Raw genomic sequence first — 21,487 nt, forward strand, 5'->3', positions numbered from 1 at the left:
GTTCTGTGATTTCAGCACACTACAATCTTAATATCAAGCTTCCTACTCTACTTTGCAATAGCCCCTTCAATTTCCCAAAAAGAATTTATTTTGACCCCACCAGAACTCAGCTCCTTACAATGATTTATCATTTTCTCACTGCACTTATTATTAAGGATCCCCTTTTTCTAACTTAGAATTTTATGGTAATCATTGTTATCACACCTTGTTTTATATACTCCACTTGCCAAGACTCCTATTAAATATTCAAAGCAATAATACGCCTTACTCCATCTTCATGTTAAACAACAGAGGATTTTGCTTCTTATTTTACTGAGAAATTAGAGTGATCTGAAATTTGGAAAGTTTGCTTACTCTTCTCTCCCCCACCTACATCTTTTCTCTGTATTGTCTCTGCCACACATGAGGACTTATTTCTTCTTTCAGCAGAGCCAAACACTATACTTGCACAGAAGAAACCAACCCTTCCACTCCCGCCTTCACCAACTCTTGGACACTGCCTTGCATTGCATTGTCTTCTTTTCCTCTGTATAATCTATCATGAACCTACACTTTGTAAAAAGATACTCCCCCTTTTCATCACTTTTCCTTGGTAATATTTCCCCATTTCTCTCTAACCCTTTGAAGGAGTGGTAAAAATAATTCCTTCAAAGTTCCCCATACTTGATATCTCCAATTTCTTTCATGTAATTTTTTTTTTCTTCTAATTAGATTTTCACATCTACCACACCACAAAATTCTTGTCAAGACCCAATCTGGAATATGCTTTTCTAAATCTAAAAATCATTTTTTATATTTCTCTTACTTATCCTATCACCAACATTTGATACAATGACATATTTTCAATCAGTTCTCCTTCTTTTCCTATACCTCTGGCTGTTCTTTCTCAGACTCATTGGTAATATCTCCTCATCTCTGAAATATGTGATGAAAAAGTAGTGTAGAAATATCAGTTCCTGGAGTTCTCTTTTCTGCCTATATTAACTTCCCCATTGAGTTATCCAAGACCATGGTTTTAAATTATCATGAGTTCAGGACTTCCAAATTTATATCCAAATCTATCCTCTACTCTGAATTCTATACTTCTGTATCCAATGGGTCTTCTTAGAGGACTTAGTAATTTCAAAGTTCACATATCCAACATGAGTTTCTTACCACCCCACAAAACCTGGCCCTCTTACAATCCTTCCCTTTTAGTCATTTGAGCAAGAGCCCTGTGGTTCTATCCTATTCCTCTTTCTCACACCACTCATCTGATCCATTAGCAGATAGCTTTGGCTCCATTTTCAAATGATATCCAAATCTGACACTTTCATCATCTCCACTACCACTCCATGGTTCAAGTTACCATTAACTATTGTTTGGATTATAGGAGTGGTCTCCTAACTTGTTTCACTGATTCTTCCTTTCAGTTTATCTTTAAATAACAATTCAGAGTGTTGCTCTTGAATGCACTTTATAATCTCTAATATTTCTCTTCTCCACATATAAGCCTCCAAAATTAAAATTCAAAGCCACTGAAATGACCTAAAATACCTCAAGTGGCCAAACCACCTTTCACTCCTCTGAACTCATGTTCTGTACGTCCTTTCTGTTCCTCTGAGAACTCTGGCCTTTTTGCTTGCCTTCCTTGTGTACAGATGGTAGGCAAGCTGCCACTTGGGAACTATCCATTTGCTGTTTCCTCACTGTGAAATTCTTTTCCTGGATTAAAAACATGATCCACTCCCCTTCTTCCCTCAGGTCTTTACTTGCCTTTTCCATGAGGCTTTCCCTAGGCATGTTACACAACACTCCTGACACTTCCTCTCTCACTTCCTTTACTTATTTTTCATACTAATGCTTAATTTAGCCTATAATACAATCCAATACTATATTTTGGCTGATTTTATCGTGTTTTTTACTACCTTTCTCCAGTTGTTTGTGTGTACCATATCTGTAATGCATATGAGAATGTAAATTTTTTGAGGGCTATGGACCAAAACCCTAATATATTTGGCTAAGTTTCTATAAGTTCATATTGTTTATTTACTTTATTAAATAATTTAAGTAAATTTTTTATGATACAGGGAATTAAACCCAAGGTCTCATGCATGCTAGGCCAAAGCTCTATCACTGATCTATACTCTCAGCCCAAATAACTATGTTTTGAATGAGTGAATGAATGTATGAATTTTAATTTATGTGATTGGCTAAAATTGTATCAATGTCAATATTCTGCTACTGAATGCACTGAGTGGGCATGGTCTATACCTTTTTATGTTCATATTTCAACTTATTCTTGGATAATATGTAGAATTCACTAGTCAGAGACTATAAAAGAAGACATGCTTTTTCAGAAGGTATATGGGGAAAGATGTGAAATCATAAAAATATAGGCTATTTACCAAAAAAAGTGTGGATGAAGCATAAAAAAAAGCAAGAAGTGAGGCCAAAGACATTTCCCAGGAATACCATTGAAAAAACCTTTTGAATGTTCTACTGATTCCTTGGATTATACTCTGTGGATGATAGAAAGCCCTCAAAATGTTTTTATCTTCTAAAATGACTTGTCACATATGTTTTTGAAAAATAACTAAGGATAGTCAGGCTAATAAATTAGAAAAAGTCAAAGAGGAGTAGGGAAACCAATCAGGAAACCAAGTACAATTAGACAGGAAAGTGATAATAATACCAAAGAGAAAAAAATCAGTTGAATTCAGAATTCAAGCAGGAGAATCCACACACACGTGTGTGTGTGTGTGTGTGTGTGTGTGTGTGTGTGTGTGTGTGTGTATTTTTTACTGTGCTTCTGATAATAAAGATAAAGAGATAATTTGACCTAGCTTTAGAGAGAGTTATGGGATGGTATTTATAGTGTAGAAAGGGGAAAATGGATAATTTGTCTATGCTAAAAAAGACCAGGGGAGATTAAGTAAAGACACCAGAGAGAAGAAGAGTAACAAGCTTGGAAGACGCATTAAGGGTAGATCTACCAAAAGCCAATGACTGATGAGAGGGGATCCTCCTGATGGTTAGAGGAATGAGCAAGTATGATTAGCAAGCCCCAAGCTCATTCTTAGGGATACAAGGGGAAGACAGATTTCTTGTATTCAAGAGACAGAGATTTTTTAATAGGTCCCTTAAAAACAGATTTATGGATAGGATCAAAGGATATATAAATATCAAAACAATAAAAAATTGCAGTTGTAGCAAGAAAAAATCCATATAACTTTAAGCTAATCAGTCACTACAAATAGCATATATAATGGTTAATCTTTAATGTTTCTGAGAGTTGTAACCCATGGCATATATTTTATAAATCCTTCTGTACAAACATATATTTTTAAAAAATATATTAATGGTTTAAAGTTAACTTTCATGGCCTATGCTTGTAATCCCAGAGACTTGAGAGGCTGAGGCAGGAGAATCATGTTCAAAGCTAGTCTCAAAACTTAGCTAGGCCTTAAGCAACTCAGTGAGACACTATCTTTAAATACATTAGAGGGCTGGGGATGTGGCTCAGTGGTTAAGTTCCAAAAAAAAAAATGACCAGAGCTGAATATATACTGCTTTTTCTACCTTAAACTTGTACTATCTAGGAAGTCACCATTCATACTTCATCTGACAATGTTCATATCCAGCTCTATGTTACTCAATTAAGTCATTTGCCTGGCTATTCAAATTTGTGCTTTCTAATTTATTATGTTACAATATTATTATATAATTTGTTTTTAAATGTTGTAAATGGTACATATAAATAGAACTCGTAGCCAGAGAAAAAGAAAAAGAAAGAGAGGGAGAGAGAGTCACCATCTTACAGATACAAAAACTGAACACAAAGATTATTTTCTCAATGTACAGCCCTAATACATAGTGGAACTGGGTTCTATTATGTCATTGTTATTCAGGAATACAAAGTTTTGTATTCAATAGATGTTGCCAAACTCTTAGGCTCTTTATTCATTATTTCTATTTTTAAATGAAGAAATAATAATTGTACCTATCTATATGGTATAATGTGGCATTTCAATATATTCTACTTTAAGATCAAATTAGAATACTAGCATATCCATCACTGCCAACATTTATTATTTCCTCTATGGTGAGAACATTCAAAAACCTCTCTTCTAGTTATACTGAAGTTGCGTTATAAATAACTGTAACCACCCTATTATGCAGTAGAACACTAGAATTTATTCCTCCTGTCTCACTGAAATTTTGTACTCATTGACCAACTTCAGTTGACACATGGTCAGTATGCCAATGATCGTTTTCATATTATCTTCAAAAAAAAATAAACAAAGATAAAATAGCTCACGATGTTTTAAATTTTTAATTAAGTGGGGGAAAAACAGGTCTATATATGGAGCTGGGATTTTTTTTTGTCAAGTTCACATCTAACACTATTTTGAGGTAATTTTAAATATAAGGATTATCACTAATCTCTTTCTTGTTGAATTTCTCTGGAAATAAGGTACAATAATTTTTTTCTTTCACTTTAAAACAATAACTAAGCTGACAACTGTTATTTCACTTAAAATTATTTGTAAATATATATATATATCTTCATGGAATAATTCCAATCTTTTTCAAATAGGTTGGTTTTCATTGTAAGGCAGGTTTCTACAAGACCTCCATCATGTCCACAACATCAGCCTTGCACATTTCCCAGCATACAGTAGCAACCCAATACTATCTTTTTTTTTAAAGATATATGGAGAGAATTTTTTTAATATTACTTTTCAATTTTTAGTGTACACACCATCTTTATTTTATTTTTATGTGGTGCTGAGGATCGAACTCAGTGCCACGCACATGCCAGGCGAGCATGTTACAGCTTGAGCCACATCCCCAGCCCCCAATACTATCCTTTTTAACTGATACATGCAAATTATACATTTTTATGGAGTATCCATGTGATGTTTCCATGCACACATACATTGTGTAATATTCAAATGGAGTAAACTTATCTATGTCCTTGAACAATTGTCATCTTTTTAAGGTGAAAAGATTCAAATTTCTTTCTTCTAGTTTAATAAAGAAACACACATAATGTATTATCATTACGTATAGTTACTCTACTGTACAACAGAACACTAGAGCTTAATTTTCTTATCTATCTTAGCATAATATGTAAAAATTATTTAGCAAAGCAAAACCTAGACCAGACATTTAAGTACTTTTATTTCCACATCTTCTCGTTTGCCCTAGGCATGGGGTATAAACACATTTAATTCTGTTTGCAGAAAACAAACAAAAAACATTCTCCTTGTGAATAAATAATAATTTTCAACAAGATAGATTCTGAACAATGAAATGGTATGATCCATTTTGATTGAGATTAATTTGATTTTACTCAATTCCTTTTTTCCAAGCTGCATAAGGAAAAGTATGTAGTTTACAGTATGTGTTGATTTCCATGAGAACTCATATCCTTCCACCTCATGTTTCTCACATTTAAAGTGAAATGACTCCAGGAGTTTAGTACTACACATCTCTCACAGGAAATTTCTATTCATAATTTGAAATTTGATTTAATTCCTTGAGTCTTAGGGGCTCATGTTACTCATCAGAAGCCATGTGGTCAATGATATTAGACAAAAAGAAAATGTTTTTACTATTCCTAGGAAAATTGGTATAAAAATTCTCTTGCTTATTACTGGTTGGATAATTCATTATTAGGAACAGAATATTAGATGGGTATCCCATATTATCTGGAGGCCTCCAGATCACCTGTGTGATCTGGATCCCCCATGTTCCCCAGCCCATGGAAAACACCTAGAGGGAGGTTGATCTCTTGGGTAGTAGGAGAGTGGTCAGAAGGGTAGATAAGGTATCTTGGCTGTTTAGCAAGACAAGATCAGCACAACTGCTAGTGGCAGCTGTCTGGCTATTCAAGAATCCCTGGAAGACTAATGTGTGTAGTACCTTTCAGCAAGGGGGAAAGAGGATCCATGCTGGCTGAGCTCTCTCTCCAGGGAAATGCAACAGGGTGGTAACCTGCTCACTTCCCAGATGCATTCAGGAACTATAAGGACCACAGGCCTCTCCAGCAGTGAATGCTTTGCCTCAGGTGCCTCTGGCTTAAATGGGGACTGCCAGGGACTTTCTGATTACTCTTTCCCTGATGAATGGGGTCTTTTTGGTTCAGGGTAGTCCTGGAGACAAAAGGGTCAGAGACGCCTGTGTCTACCCCTTTATGTGGCCACCTTGTATCTCTATGATCTAAATCAATGCTACCAGATTCCTATTGCACTAGGTACTCTGTTTCATAGCTTCATTAAAATTGGTGTTATTTTCTCTTTTCTGGCTTTGTTTTGAGTGAAGCATGCCAGGTATATCTACTCAGTCACATTTTTTATTTCCCATATCATTTGATGTATCATTTCAATGTGATATCCCCCAAATTCTGATTCCAACCACAGAAAATGGAGGATAAAAATGACACCAAATAAAAAGATACAAAAGAAGGAATGCAGGTAGGATTGGATAAACATATTACTGAAGATCATTGCAGTTTTAAGAGACCATTAGTACATTATAAGTCAAGAGTGAGATGGCAGTACTCCATGAAAATTGAAAGTAAAAACTTTCTCTTCTCACTGGGTGTGATGGCACACTTCTTTTTCTTTTGTGTATATGTAGGAAAAGAATAGGCATATGTTACATCTACCATATTAACTATTCTCATTTAAATAAAAAAATCTGCATCCAATTCCATATATCAACCTATAGCCTTACACTCATGCTGAGGAACCACAGAGATGTCCTAATATACCAAATTTATGAAACATTTATCTCTAGTCATGTAATAGTCAAATGAAGAAAACAATTTACTTCTTTTGGACATAAAATTGAATCCATTTGGAACTACTATTTTAAGTATTCAATCTCACTCTTCTATGAAGGAATCTATGGCTCATTGGATCTCTAACTCTCTCCCTCCTGTTTTAAGATTCGAAGTGACCCTCCTGTTTGTTCAAAGACATTTTTGCTCTGTACTTTGTTTTTCATTTCCTCCATCACTTTTAAAGAATTGTTTTTATGAAGATCTTCCTGTAACGGGGGATATAGTTCAGGGAAACAGTTCTTGCTTAGCAGGCTCAAAGCCCCAGAAAAAGAATATATTCTTCCCAATGAAGATTATGATGGTATAAATAATTATAATGCCTAATGTTTATATATAAGCAATTCCTATTTGCAGCATCCCTTATACACATTCTCATTTAATCCTGTTCCAACTACTATGATAATGCTTTCCAGATGAGAAAACTGTAGTTTGATGACATTTAGAAATTTCAAAGCTCACTGAAGTCTTTATTTGTGGGCAATTAACTTTTCCTTCTTGAAATTTTGTCTCCTTGACTTCCACAATATACAAATTGCCTGGAAATGTTCTTCTCATCTATTATTCTTTTCCTTCTCTGAGATTTTCATGAACTTCTCTATTTTTTCTCACATATTACATTAAAAATACAGGGCATCTGCTTAGCCTACTGCTCTTTTGACTTGACACATCTTTTTTGTACTATATCTTCTATTGTCAAAGTTTGAATAAACTCAATAAGCTAAATTCCAAATCTAGACTTGTATTGTGCACAGTCCTCTCTGCAGTTGAAACTCACACAATAAATTTGTGTTCCTGTACTTGCCTTAACTTTGTTTCAGGGGCTTATAAAATAAGCCCATGAAGGTCAGAAACATAGCCTGTCCCTGTATATGCTCTGTGCCAAAGAAATTCTATGGCTATCTAGTAGACAGTCACATATTTTTCCATATTGTTAGCTGCAAGACTTTTCAGTCATTCAAATAGATACATGATATCCTGTTAAAAAATAAACAAGATGGATATTTGTCACAAATACAGAAGAAAGAGTAGGGGAGGAAAGTCCAGCACAAATATCAGTGGACTTCCTAATGTGATATCACAGGAAATATCTGATGTGATATTTCCCTTGTAAATGAACACCATGGCATTTTCAAAGACCGCAGTGTTGGTTATAGATAATAAGGTATCTGTTTTACTTAATTATAAAATGTCAAACACAGTGTAATCCATCAGTCTTCTAAAATAATCTGCTGTTCCTGAGAATGGGATTATAATTAATACAAAAGTTTACTTCTGTTTTAATAGGACACTATTCTCATTTCTCACTGTCATAAGCAATCCCTGTCCTTCCAAAATTTGAAGGAGAAAATGAAGGAATCAATGCCTACATTGTGGTATTCCAACTTATATATACTTGATGTAAGTTTTCAGGATTTTATTGAGACTACTTGTTCTCTGGGAGGATCTTGTTACTTGGAAGTGCCATGGGAGCATTAGTGTGCTTGTTCATTATTCCATAGATCTATAATAACAATTGTTAAAATGCTGGTTAAATGAATTAATGAAGAAATGAATGAAAGTTAAGGATGGAGGGAAGGAAAAAAGGAAGGAAAGGAATCAATGGGGACTTTCAATATGACTACAGTAAGATTTATTCTTTAAAATCAGACATATTTCTATAGTCACTGAACTCTGTTTATCTTTTGTTACATTGAAAATTACTAGACATTTAATTGGCTTTCATATGAGAAGGAACCATAGATCTAGGATTATTAGGTCACGTAAACAAAAAAGCAGGAATAACTTTAATTCAATGTGTTTCAAATTAATTTATTTAAGGAAACAATTTATTGTATGCTATCTTGAAGATATACTGGTAAATCCAATCCCAGAAACTATTCTTATATACATTTTTTTGACATGTTTAGAGTATTTCTAACTCAACATTGAACTTACAATTTGGGAATTGAAAAGAGTTCATGAGTCTAATTCCAACTAAACCAATGACATAAAATGCATAAAATAAAAAGAATACAGTTTCATTTTTTTCCAGGTAGTTCCATTCAAAAATATGTAATATTTGGTAACATGATTTAAAGAAAAGATGTCTTGTTTCCAGTCTCAGTCAATTCTGTGGAATAGAGAACAAATATAGAATTAATTCTGTTATATGATAAAGCTGTTTACTTTTCCCCATTTGTATTGGTGTGACTAATTAAAAAAAAAAGAAATTGTGCATTTCATTGAACCTTTCCATGGAGGCACACAAAGTACGGATCACATCAAATATCAGCTCACTAGGAATGTTTTAATAAGATGTCTAACCTATCGTGATCAAAAAAGGCTTTGTATCTAAGAATCTCAAACACTATTTTCTCTCCCCTTTTGAACACCATACCTAGACCAATAATTTTATTTTGACTTGTGAATTAAAAGAAAAAGAGAATTTTAAGCAAACTAAATACAAAGTTTATGAAACTTAACCTGGAATAACAATAGAATTTTTCCTTTAATAAAAGCTCAAATGCATTTACATAAAAGTGAAAGAAAATCTATTTTATGGTTTTCTTAAAAATGATGGAAATCAAATCTCAGGATATAGACCCTTGAAAACAAGTCAGTCAAATCTATCAATAACACATAAGGAAAATTAAAAGTTTCTTGAAATTTTTCATGTTTCAGGTCAGTGGATAAGAGTAAACAATTGACAACAAATTGATAATTAGTAAGTAAGTTAACATGTTGATGGAATTTTCCACTATCTGTAGGAGAATGAAATAGAAAAAATAATCAACTATAAAATGAATTGGTCTAATCTCCAAACTTCTCAAACTTACCAAAAATGAGGAGCCGCTAACTTTGAAATCTTCTTAGACCTTGAAAGTAAACAAATAATAAATAAATAAATATATCACTTATCTTTCAACAAAAACAATTGCCTTAAGAAACAATTAAATAAGCATCTCAAACTTTTCCCCTCATCTACAGATGGCAAAAATAAGGCATGATCTATGGCATGTTGGGAATGCATGTCCATGAGGAAAACATTGAATAATTAGCTTTCTTTTGACAAGCTCAATCAAATTATCAATTTTAATTTTGATTTTGGTAAGTCTTAACACTCTTTAAATCAGAATTCTTATTTGCATGTGCTAGAACATGCCTGCACTTCCAGTGACCTGGGAGGCTGATGTAGAGGAAGAGCAAGTTCGAGACCAGCCTCAGTAAGTTAGCAAGAACTTGTCTCTAAAGAAAAATAAATAAATGGAAAGTCTATGGATGCATCTCAGTGCTATAGTGCCTCTGAGGTTCAGTCCCTAGAACTGCCAAAAAAGAAAAAAAATGAAATCAAAATTCTTAAGAGACCAATTGATTCAGAATCCCTGCAATCATTTCTTTCCAACACAGTCTACTCTACATAGACAATCAGAACAACTTAATCAGAACCTATGTGGTATGCCTAGGCATTGGAATTGTGGGAGGGTGGCTCTAGGTGATTCTATTGTAGAGAATCACTGATCTAAATTATAACTTTATATCTTTGTTCTTTCACTCTCTAGGAGTGCATATTCTAGAATTTCCCTCAACTTATTCTACCATCATATAAACATCAGGAGTGAAATGGCAAAGTAAATAAGTATGGACTTACAGTAACAGGGTTGGAAACTGGGACAAGTGGGTCAGTCACAGGGTAGAGTGGGCGAGTAGGCTGGAGCAGAAGATCTTGGTATTCCAGAAAGGCTTGGACAGGCATATCTCTCTGGGGAAAGGGCACTACTTGCTGGGGAACAGGTACGATTTTGGATTGAGGGATAGGCGCCTGGGGCTGAGGAAGAAGTATGGGAGTCTGAGGAAAAGCCTGGGAGAACTGGGGGACCTGGGGGACCTGTTGCACCACAGGCTGGAGCTGAGGCAGAAGGAGGTGCTGGTTTTGGAGGTCAGTGAGATGTGGGATTTGAGGGACAAATGGGGTTAGCTCTGTTGGTGATTTAAGGAAGGGCATGAGCTTAAGCTTAGAAAGAATGGTCTCTTTAGTTTTGGGGACTTCTGCTATCTCAGGCTGAAGGAGAGACAGCACCATAGCCAGCTGAGAGAGAGTCAGGACGTTTTGTGGAAGGAGGGTGTAAGGCATGAGCTGAGCATAAGGAAGTTGTGGCTGGGCAATGGGGTGGATTTTATCTTGGCTTTCATCCTGAAAAAAGAAGAATCTTTCAGTCCATGATTTAACCATAACTGTCATTTACAATCAATTAATCTATTGGACAACTGCAATTGAGTGACGACAATAAAAGAAAGATTTTCACTTATGTCACTTAAGAAATCATTTTGGCTTGAGTGAAGAAAAATGAGTAAAATGTTCCTTAAGAAGTTTCTTCTTAAACTCCTCAATTTTTTGGTGTATCTGTGGTCTAAACTGAAATCAATGTTTAGGAATTTTCTTGGATTTTTTGACCTTTTCCTTAGTTACAGGATAGATATAACTTATATGCTTTGGTCTTTATAGAGCACTGACTTTCAACCTAAATATACTAGCAACAGAACAGATTATTTTCATATAATGAAGAGACATCAATTTTAAAAGACTTAGAAGGACAACATGTGTATTTATTTTCATTTTCTTTTATAAAATGTTAGTCCTTATTTGTGGCTAAATTCAGGGACTCATTAACACTGGCCAGATTCTACCATTACTTCTTTTGGTAAAAGGTAGTTTACTTGAGTGTTTAAAGTGCATTTATTTTTAAATTTTAATTGGTTTTAGAAAATATTTTGTGTGATAACCAAACCTTCTAATAATAAAACAGGAAATGGAAATATTACAGTTAGATAAATGTATGAATTGTAGAATTTTGTTATTCAAAAAATCTTGATTATTAAGCAAGCTCTGCTACTTAATTAACTGGATATAGTAGTCACATAGTGTGCACTCAATTCTTCTAAACCTCACTTCTCTCATTTGTACTGGAAATATCCTTAAGAACGTCATCATATAGCCAATAAATATTGTAGTACAATTGACAAAATCTTAATGTCAAATCATTGAATATTCATGGCAAATCAGCTCATCGATACATCAGGGTAGATATTCTTAAGAATATTCTCCATCTACACATTAAGAAAATGAAATACAAAGAAACTTGTGGCCAAGGTTATGTCTGAGAAACAGACTTACACCTTGTCACCTTTATTCTCTTTCATCATCATAACATCTTCAGAATAAGAAAGGAACATAGTTCCCAGTTTGGAGGTGTTTGTACTAATTTGAATTTATTAAAACTGATATACCATTAGTAATATCATTAGATAGTTAATCTCTATTCTAGAAATTGATTATGCATTTAAAAAGCACATTGATGACTTGGAAAATATATTTAACTTTGCAATTGTTTAATTTCTTATATTGATTGGTAGGTACATGGCATTTACTTTGCAATTCTTTAAATTGAACATATGCATTATGAATATTTTCATGGATTATGTTTTATAATAATATTAGAAACACAGTCATGAAAATTTACCTGTCTTTGCAGCTGTTCCACATGCTTAATGTTCTCAAGCTTCTCCTAAAAACAAATCATGCATTTAAAATGCTATTATCTATGAAAATCTAACAGGAAATCATGAAAATGAGTACAGTTAAATATGAATATTTTACCTTGATATGTGTAATAGATTCCTTCATAAAAATAAAAAAAATAAAATCAGATTTAGTTTTGATTAATAATTCTTAGTTTTCAATATATATCAGAAAGTAAATGCTTCAATAGGTTAATAGAGACACTTTCACTTGCTAATGTCCATAGTTAGGATAATAACTGCAACTTTTATATTTAGACCATTCTATAAAGCCTCTCATATTAAAAAAGCCTGTCATATAAAAAAATCAGATGAGTGTAGTCAAGAGAGAAAAAAAAATTAATGAACACTGTGCAAAAATAAGCTTCTAATGGAAGCTAATTTCTCTCTACAATCATGGTCCTTTTACTGATAAATACAAATATTTATATTTGGATAAATACAAATAGAATTTGGCCCACATCTCTACTAAAAAACCATCTGATTCAAAGAGGGAAAAAACTAATTGAAAACACAACATAACAGCACTTGTTACATTTTACTAGTCATTATTAGTTCACTTGTTAATGTGTTCAGTTTCAAATAAACTATAAGAAATCAATACACCCCCTAAAATTCTCAAGACTTTGTGAAGAGACAATAAAAGTAAGTGTCACACCACTTACTAAACAGATGACAACATTTTCAAGAGTGGTGCAAGGACAAATGTCTGCCTGACTCTCTTGAGTAGATTAAGTTCACACCAAATCCCACTGGCTTTTATTTACCAAAGTGACAGCTCTAAGAAAAAAATGTGTCCTAAACATGTTTGCTTACCCACTACACTGCAAGCTCTTGGTTTCATTGACATCCTAATCTTTAGTTTGTATCACAGCTCCTAATCAGTGTCTGATGCACAGAAAGCACTCAATCAATGTTAAAAGTGAGTGAGGTCAGAGTACAGAAAGCTCAAGACAGAAAACAGAGCTGTATGATCCATAGGAAATGGGATGGGGAGGCAGTGACACAATTTCAAGTAGGAAGCCCACTTAGAAAGTTCTAGAGTACTAAATTCTCCAGGCATTTTTTCTGTCTTTCAACATATATAAAGGGAATTTACATCAGAATTTGCATGTCATATGTGGCTACATTAGCATAATTACTGTGATGTAACACAATACAAGGCACAGGATTTTATAGTTCTACAATTGGAAATTGCCTCTAAAAATCATTCTTACCTCACTGCTTGAAATCTGTAAAGAAAATAAAAAATAAAAAGAAAAAATCAGCATTAAATCTACTAGACCATCAGAAAATGTTATTATTTTATGGATGGAAAAAAAATGTTTTCAAAAAAACTTACCTCAGTGGATACACCGATTTCTTCGTTCTATAAAGAAAAGTAATAAGTCCATTTTAGTGTCTGTAGCTAATTCATCATTACACATTTACTCATTTTATGCACTTTATATAGCACTCTCTTAAAAAGTTGGAAAAAGCTTTTTAAAAAATTGCATGTCTTTGTACAGACATTACAAGTGAAATTTTCATTGTTTTATATTTAGTAAATTTAAATTGGTATATTTCTCTATCACCTGAATTGAGAATAGATTTGGGATGGATAACAGAAATGTAATTACTTTAATTTCTGTTAAATATTTTTGTTATTATTATGAGTATACTTATGATTATGATTATGATTATTGCCTATATTCTGTCCTCTGGTAGTCTTTGGATAAATACAAATAGAATTTGGCCCACTTCTCTACTGCAAGAGACACATACATTTGAACAGTTTATTAAGATACATTTATATAATTTATGCATGCATAAAATTGTGTAATACTACATAGTTATTTGCTGTTTTTCTTTCTTTTTTTGTCTTGTTTTGTTACTAAGTATTTGTTAGCTTTTCCTTTAGCTACAGGGAGACATTGGAATAGAAAGCATTTGTCCCAGGTTTGAGACCCCACAGGAAAATTGAAAAAGTAGGTAAAAGTAAATGATTTTCATAGACACCAGAAAAAAAAAGCTGAAAATTCCATTATTTGTATGCTAACATTATTATTGATATTATTTGATACATTAGGAAGATCAACCGCTATATGTTAGTTTTTTAGGAATTTTCTCTGTACATACCTCCCTTGCAAGAGCAAGAGCCACAAGGCAGGCAAGGATAAGGACCTTCATGGCTACCACGTCCTGTGAATGGGGAAATGAGAGATGGCAACAGATTAGTCAGTCAGATATATTTTGTTATTTAGGTAGAGTTACTTTTCCTTTAAAAAAATAAAAATAATATAATACCATGCTTTCATTTTAAGGAAATATACTATTAGACGGTCTATCATGTAACTAGTCAAAAATGTACTCTGGCTTCCTACTCCTAAATATTAAATTCAATCTATTCAGATTTTTAGCTCATGGATCTCCAGTCTTTTTATATTTAAGTTTACTCAGAGTGTTATATTTTGGGTTTTTAAATGATAAAAGAATATAAAAAGTTACAGAAAGATTTATTTGTTCATTTTCTATGAAATATTTACTTAGCACTTTAATTGCCAGACACTGCCTAGGTAGGGGGAAAGAGCAAATCCCAAACCTGATAGAGCCTCAATTCTACTGCAAAGTACTCATTTCTACTGCTGAATAATTTTTATGTTTATTTTTCTTCTACTTAATAATGCCATTAACATTTAGTTTAATCACACCTTCTCATGTCCAATAAGACTATTGTTTTCATTGTAGCAGGTTTTGTTTGTTTGTTTGTTTTGTTACACTCTCCAGATAGATGCTTTCTTTGACAAATAGATTTGTTTCTTCTTCATTCATACTCACTATGCAGTCTTGATCCTTACATATCTAATATATCTTCTCCTGTGTGTCCCAGGACATTGGAGATAATACATTATTTTACCTTTTTTCTGTATAAAATGTGCTCATTGATATATTGATGATTGATCCAAAGGTCAAATTCTATTGCCCACTCCCAATGCCAATGTAGGCTACCTCTTCTTATGAAATAAATCTTAACATTACATATCAAATATATTAAATGGCCTTTGTGCTTGATTTTCTTGTATTTCATATAATGTATTTCAAAAAATAAATTTTATGTCATAATATCATTTGACAGGTTTTTGTTTTCACATTTTAAACTAAATGTTTTAACCAAAAACAGTTCATGAAAAAACTGTTTCTAATTTTCTGCAAAACATTCTCTCCAATATTTGAAGACTGAAAATAATTCTGCCAGTGAAAAAATATATTTTCAGATTTTTCTAATGGATGTTATATAATTCTGAATTAATTTTACCTTGCCTAAAGTCTCAAAAAATTTTAAAATGATTTTAATTGTCAGAGTTCAAAAAAAGTATGTAATACTCCATTATACATTATGGTATGGAGAGTGTATCCCATTGCATTTATATATTTTATTCTCAACATTTTGTACACCAGGTTTTTAAGTCAGAATTCTATTATTGACTGAAATTATACAAGCTACTTTTCTTTCATCCATTTTCTTACAAAGTATGATACTTTCTTTTTAGCTTACTTATTTTAATGTTACTATTTTAATATTGTTTCAAAATATGGTAGGCTAGATGATAAACTGCGGAGTTTAAGGTACTGGACAAGTTTGATGACTATGCTCTTCTTCTATAATGATGTTTATAAATATTTAATATATTGCATGTTCCCAAACCACTATCTTCATTTCTTGACTCAATATGCTAACTCTATAAACTATTAGACAAGAGCTTTCCCAATAAATATGTATTGCCTCATAATATATTTAAATATATTTGTTTTTACAGCTGTGATATGTTGAATCAAATTGGAAGAATTAATTAGGAAACCATTCATTAATCTGCTGTTAATACTATTAACTAACTTATACTAAAGATATATGCTATCTTTAGTGTATATACATGTGTGTATATATACATGTATACATAAAATATGTATCCACTCAGTGTGAATTACATTTTCTTGGACTCATGAAACCTACAGAGCCATTATAGTCTTTCTAGGCATTCCTTCATTTCTAAAATAAAAGTTAATAATAGCTTCAGCACTACCTTAAATACCTTTATTCTAAAACTGTACTTTAATCAATTACTTTCTTTCCAAAGAACAACCTAGTGTGCAATAAATAATAAGGAAGGTATACTCAAAATTTATAGCTGAATTTCTTACCTTTTTCCAAAGTGGAGGATAGGAAGTGAAAGTGAAGCTGGGTAGATGATGGTCTATCTGCTTTTGTAGCTCTATATATATTGAATTTGATGACATGCTAATTTTGTGGTTTGAAATGAATTCAACATTAAGCTTCAATTCCAAGAAGTTTGCATGATTAGAAAGTGATTTCTGTTCAGTATCTGTCCCCAGAAATTCTGGGGAGCATTGTAACAAAGGGGTAATTCACAAGCTGATAAAGGAAACTTGTCCAGGAAATGCAATTGCTCACTAACAATGACTGGAGCACAGTGACACTCTGCCATAGACCCCAAGTTTTTGTGGGCACCATTAGATGTCTTAGAGTCTAATAGGGACTTAAGATCTCAGTCATAGGGCAGTTTTACATGAACAACATAGATACACAGAGCTTCACAAAGACCACAATTTCATGTTAACTTGAGCAGTTAGTGCTTTGTAATGCTGTGAAGTAACTAACAAGTCTATGGTGAGAGCTTAATCAGGTGGGGCAAACTGTTTACGACCCAGGGACACTTGACTTATGAAAAATACATAATTCAATTCAAGCCAATACTTTTTTAACAAAATAAAAAATATATACCTTCCTCTATAGTAAACAAATCAGAGAAGAAATATGGATGGCTGGTATAGGCAAAATCCTCATTAAAACTATCATAGAAATTTTGCAAAATTTCATGAGATCAATTCATCTGAAAAATATTGATTATATTTTCTATTTTGGGTTTAATAATTAAAATAATAATCATGGCTATCTTTCCTTAGTATTAACCCTATTCTGGGTCCTAAGTATTTCATAGATCAATATTTGTATCTTTCCCAAAACAGCATAAGTTAGCTCTTCTTTACTTAACAGCAAAATTTAAGTAATATTCTCAAACTCATATTCTTTGTTAATAAACAAGATATCATTTACATCCTGATGTATCTAAGTCCCATAAACCATGTTTTACTTTCTGAAATTTTGTTACTAAGTTAGCTGTCAATGTAGCATTTTGTCTACAATGTGTAAAACTTAATTATGGCTAGTAGAGAAATAGAGTATCTGTGTTACATGTAAGCAGAGGAGTTTGTCCTTAAAGAGCTGCTACTTTAATTATAACTTAAATTACAAGTCTTATTTTGAGATGTGATTGAATGGCAATTCAGTATCTTGATCAAAGGGAACAGATACACTTGAAGCAATGTAACAACTGTAAGGTTACATAGAATATGTGGAGTATAACTTAATATTGCAGATAATTGATGCAGTTATAACTTGGATACCTGTGAATTTCAAGTATGTAGTGTGACAAAATTCACCAGATACAGAAAAACATTAGACATTTGAAATAAAAAGGATTATATAATGTTTTGTATTTTATGGCTTTGTGTCCATCATCAAAGGTGATAGTTGTATGATGTTATTATAGTAGTTGAGTATAGGAATTTGGATGCCCTCAATTAGGGAGATGGTGCTGGACATCTTGCACAACAGAAAGGCAAACATTAAAATAGAAGGAATTTGAAAACTTAGGAAAATTAATGAATTAACTATGCCAGTTATGCCAGGATGATTAAAAAGTTAACCATGTAATAAAACAAGATATGAAAAGGTAAAATTGTAAAGGGGATACTAAATTAATCTTGTATGTGATCAGTTTGAGTTATCCAACCTGAGGTGTTGTAAATTAAATTTTATATTCAAGTGAGAATTCAAAAGTATAATTGAGGAAATTATTTTACCTCAAGGGAGTAAATAAATGTCCCTAGGGAAAGACAAATAAGAAAAGAAATCATCTAAGAATAAAATTCAAGTATGCACAGGAGAAAATAGAGTATCAACAAAAGTGTACAGTCTCACACTTTCTTCTCCTTGATGCTTTGCATTGCTAGAAGAAGCAAGAGGCATCAAAAGTGGCAATGATTCAGGATGTGCAGCAGGTGACACGGTCAATTCAAATATTGAAATGTACTCTAAATGATTAAAAAGTAATTTGTGAAAATTTAAAGTAACACATGTATCCTGCTTTTCTGACAAATTTAGAGTAAGAGGTAAAGAGAATTATAGACTATGAGACCATTTGGATAGGGACAACAGGAATCATAGGAAGGTGACTTTAAGACAGGGAAGACTTGTAACTTAAAGATGTCAACAGAGAAAGAGTTGAAACACAATTAAGGAGTGGGAAAAATCAATAGTATGAATTTCTCCATTAACACCAGAATTGTAGTATAAAAATAAGAACTATATAACATGTAACAGTTTTCTTAAGACAAGAGAAATTGAGGAAAAGATGAGTAAATATAATGCATATTTTGAGATATAAGGTAGAGAAACTGAAGTTAAATGGTCTTAATTTTGTGATTATTCAGAAAATGGATTTCTCCCCTGAAATTTGGGGAAGTAGTTATTTGTTTTGTGATCTCTAAGTGAAATAAGCCAGGCACAAAACAGAAAAAAATACTGCATGATCTCACTTATGTGTACAATCTAAAAAAGGCTGAATATATAAAAACAGAGTAGAATGACGATTATCAAGGTTTAGTTGGGGGAAGGATGTGGAGATACAAAGTCAAAATTTTATGAATTAGTAGGTCTAGAGATCTAATGTACAGCATGAAGACTACAGTCAATTATATAATACTGTATCATGGAAAGTTTCTGAGAATAGAATTTAGGTTACTTTACCTCAAAGGGAAAAGTGATGACTGTGTAAGATACTTTTCATGTTAATTGGCTTGACTATAGCTATCATTTCACTATGTATGCCTGTGTGTATCAATATGTATTGCACTGCATATGTGTGTGTTGTATGCCTTAAATATGTACAATTAAAATACTACTATTTTTACATTTTTGGTGAATATAAAAATAAAATAAACTGAAAGATTCAAAAGTACCAGTTATGACCTATATGAAACTAGATACCAGTTTTGGTTTTACCCAAGTAGATGTATGACAAGAAGATTTAGTAACATACCAGAAATCTAAAAAAGAATTTGAATGACCAGAGACTGTTACTTTTTTTTAAGCAAAGAATAGGCCTATTGAGAATGAACAGTTTCAAGAGGTACAAGATTGAAGCTAGTTATTACATAGAAATTTTGACATTAGAAATAAAAGAATTTCTTGACAATGAATAGATCCTAGAGATACCATGTGTGAAAACAGTCAAAAATAGGTGAGCATGAATGTTGTCTGTGTTTTGTCAGGCATTTCCTAGTTGCCCAGGATGCAGCAATTAAGGAAAGTCAAGGAGGTCAAACAAAACTTTGATGGGAAAACAGATAGGAGAACCTACTTGTTGGGAAAAGTAATGTATATTTTAATAAATCTATGATAAGGTAAATGGGCAGAAGGGAAATAGCTAGCTCATGTTAGGTGATGGATAGGTGAAGAGAAGAAAGTCTCCACAAAGCCACAAGTCCTGAGCTGAATCTCAATGCCTAATGAAGAGTCTGACACATGGAGGAAGAGAATTCTGCACCTAAAGTAAGGATAGATGGGAGCCTTGGATGTGAGAAACAGGCAAATACAACTACATCAGACAATAAATCTGGGCCATGAAGTACAAGAAGAAGCTGATGGATGTGAGAACAGAGAAAGAGGAAAAGGCCCAGCAAGGATGTGTAAAGCACACCATGCTCCAAAGGAACATGTGTGGTGTTCTCTGCACAGTGGGATCTGTGGAAGGTTTAGGAAGGACAATAGCATTTAGATAATGACTGCTTCTAAAGAACAAATGATACTGTTATGGTTTTATTAAAACAGGACTGTCTAGATGTGGGGAGCCTGCTTTTTTGCAGTGAGTAAATGTTTTTCCCTTAAGAACAGAAGATAGTGGCAAGAAAACTGAAGTCCAGAGAGAAGCAAGGTCTTAGCTGGCATACCACAGTACAGGGTGACAGAGGCCTTGCTTTATGAACATTTACAAAAACAGGTTCCAAGTATCTTTGCCTATTTAGTGATTGATGTTCATAAAAGTTTTTAGCTGCCTATATGTGATGCTACTCATACTCACAACACTCTCCTTTATTCACTGCCTATAACAGATAGATGTCCTTTTAAAGTAAGAAACCATAGTATAGGCTTAATTGGTTATTCTAATTCATAATGTACCTTGCATTCATGCATGACGGATCCCTGGGGGAAGTGGGACATTCTAAGTTGACATATACATTTTATATTGCTTAGAAAACCCAAGTTAATGTTTAATGCATATTAGAATTGCTCATCTGATATGCATTCTAGGACTATATTCATCCTTAGCCAGGAGGAAGCCAGGAAAAGAAATGATGGAATGACTCCAATGTCCTAAGTCAGTTGCTTTAGCTCTGGGTTGCCAATGCCACAAGCAAAAACGTAGGATTTCTAAGAAAACGAACAAAAGCAAACCTCCCTTACCCACCCAACATTTCCTTTTTATTTCTCAGCAGAATGCTTTACATATTATGCAATAAATACATCATTTCCTTGGGACTCTTACTAATTTTGAATTACATTCATCAGGATCCTTACAGATTTGATTGGGACAGAAAAGTAGGCAAAACTATGATCAAGGAAAGCACTAACAAAAACACTAGACTAAGAAACATGCCCAGGGAAGAATTAAAGAGCCAGAGACATGATATAACCAAGTGCCAGGAGCCAGGCAAGCCTCAAAACACAATGGTAGGTAAGGGGCTAAGTGCCATGTGTAGCAAGCCCAGCTTTCAAAACTTAAAAGTTACCATTTGCAGGAGTGTAAAATGAGAATTGCACAGATTGAAATTCGATGACTGCCCAGATGAGAAGCAAGATATAATCAATACAAGATATCCTAGAACTATTTGTCATCAGTAGAATTTTTTCAGCTAAAGCTTTTTCCAATATTGAGTGATAGATCTGATATATACATGCATGAGATTTGAGTCAAACAT

General features: G+C 33.2%; 1 protein-coding gene across 1 annotated transcript; it reads right to left on the reverse strand.

Annotated features, from left to right (window-relative positions):
- Window positions 1-8,636: 8,636 nt before the first annotated feature.
- On the reverse strand, window positions 8,637-16,633 carry LOC124082299 (beta-casein-like). Its single transcript, XM_046428763.2, has 9 exons — window positions 16,568-16,633; window positions 14,507-14,569; window positions 13,731-13,757; window positions 13,606-13,620; window positions 12,468-12,488; window positions 12,331-12,375; window positions 10,461-11,003; window positions 9,649-9,687; window positions 8,637-8,942 (listed from the first exon to the last, which is right to left on the reverse strand). Exons 2-8 carry the CDS (start codon window positions 14,555-14,557, stop codon window positions 9,682-9,684), a joined length of 708 nt encoding a protein of 235 aa, XP_046284719.1. The 5' UTR covers window positions 14,558-14,569; window positions 16,568-16,633; the 3' UTR covers window positions 8,637-8,942; window positions 9,649-9,681.
- Between the last annotated feature and the right edge of the window lie 4,854 nt (window positions 16,634-21,487).

The sequence above is a fragment of the Marmota monax genome, unplaced genomic scaffold, assembly GCF_021218885.2.
Source record: "Marmota monax isolate L192 unplaced genomic scaffold, Marmota_monax_Labrador192_F-V1.1 WCK01_AAM20220418_F8-fsc00132, whole genome shotgun sequence".
NCBI lineage: Eukaryota > Metazoa > Chordata > Mammalia > Rodentia > Sciuridae > Marmota > Marmota monax.

Excerpts from the sequence above, each read along its gene's own strand:
- LOC124082299 (XM_046428763.2), bottom strand. The coding sequence starts at position 14,557 with ATGAAGGTCCTTATCCTTGCCTGCCTTGTGGCTCTTGCTCTTGCAAGG. Across the intron at positions 13,758-14,506 it reads CTCTTGCTCTTGCAAGGGAG|AACGAAGAAATCGGTGTATC; the intron begins GTATGTACAGAG and ends TTTTCTTTATAG. Across the intron at positions 12,376-12,467 it reads AATCTATTACACATATCAAG|GAGAAGCTTGAGAACATTAA; the intron begins GTAAAATATTCA and ends ATTTGTTTTTAG.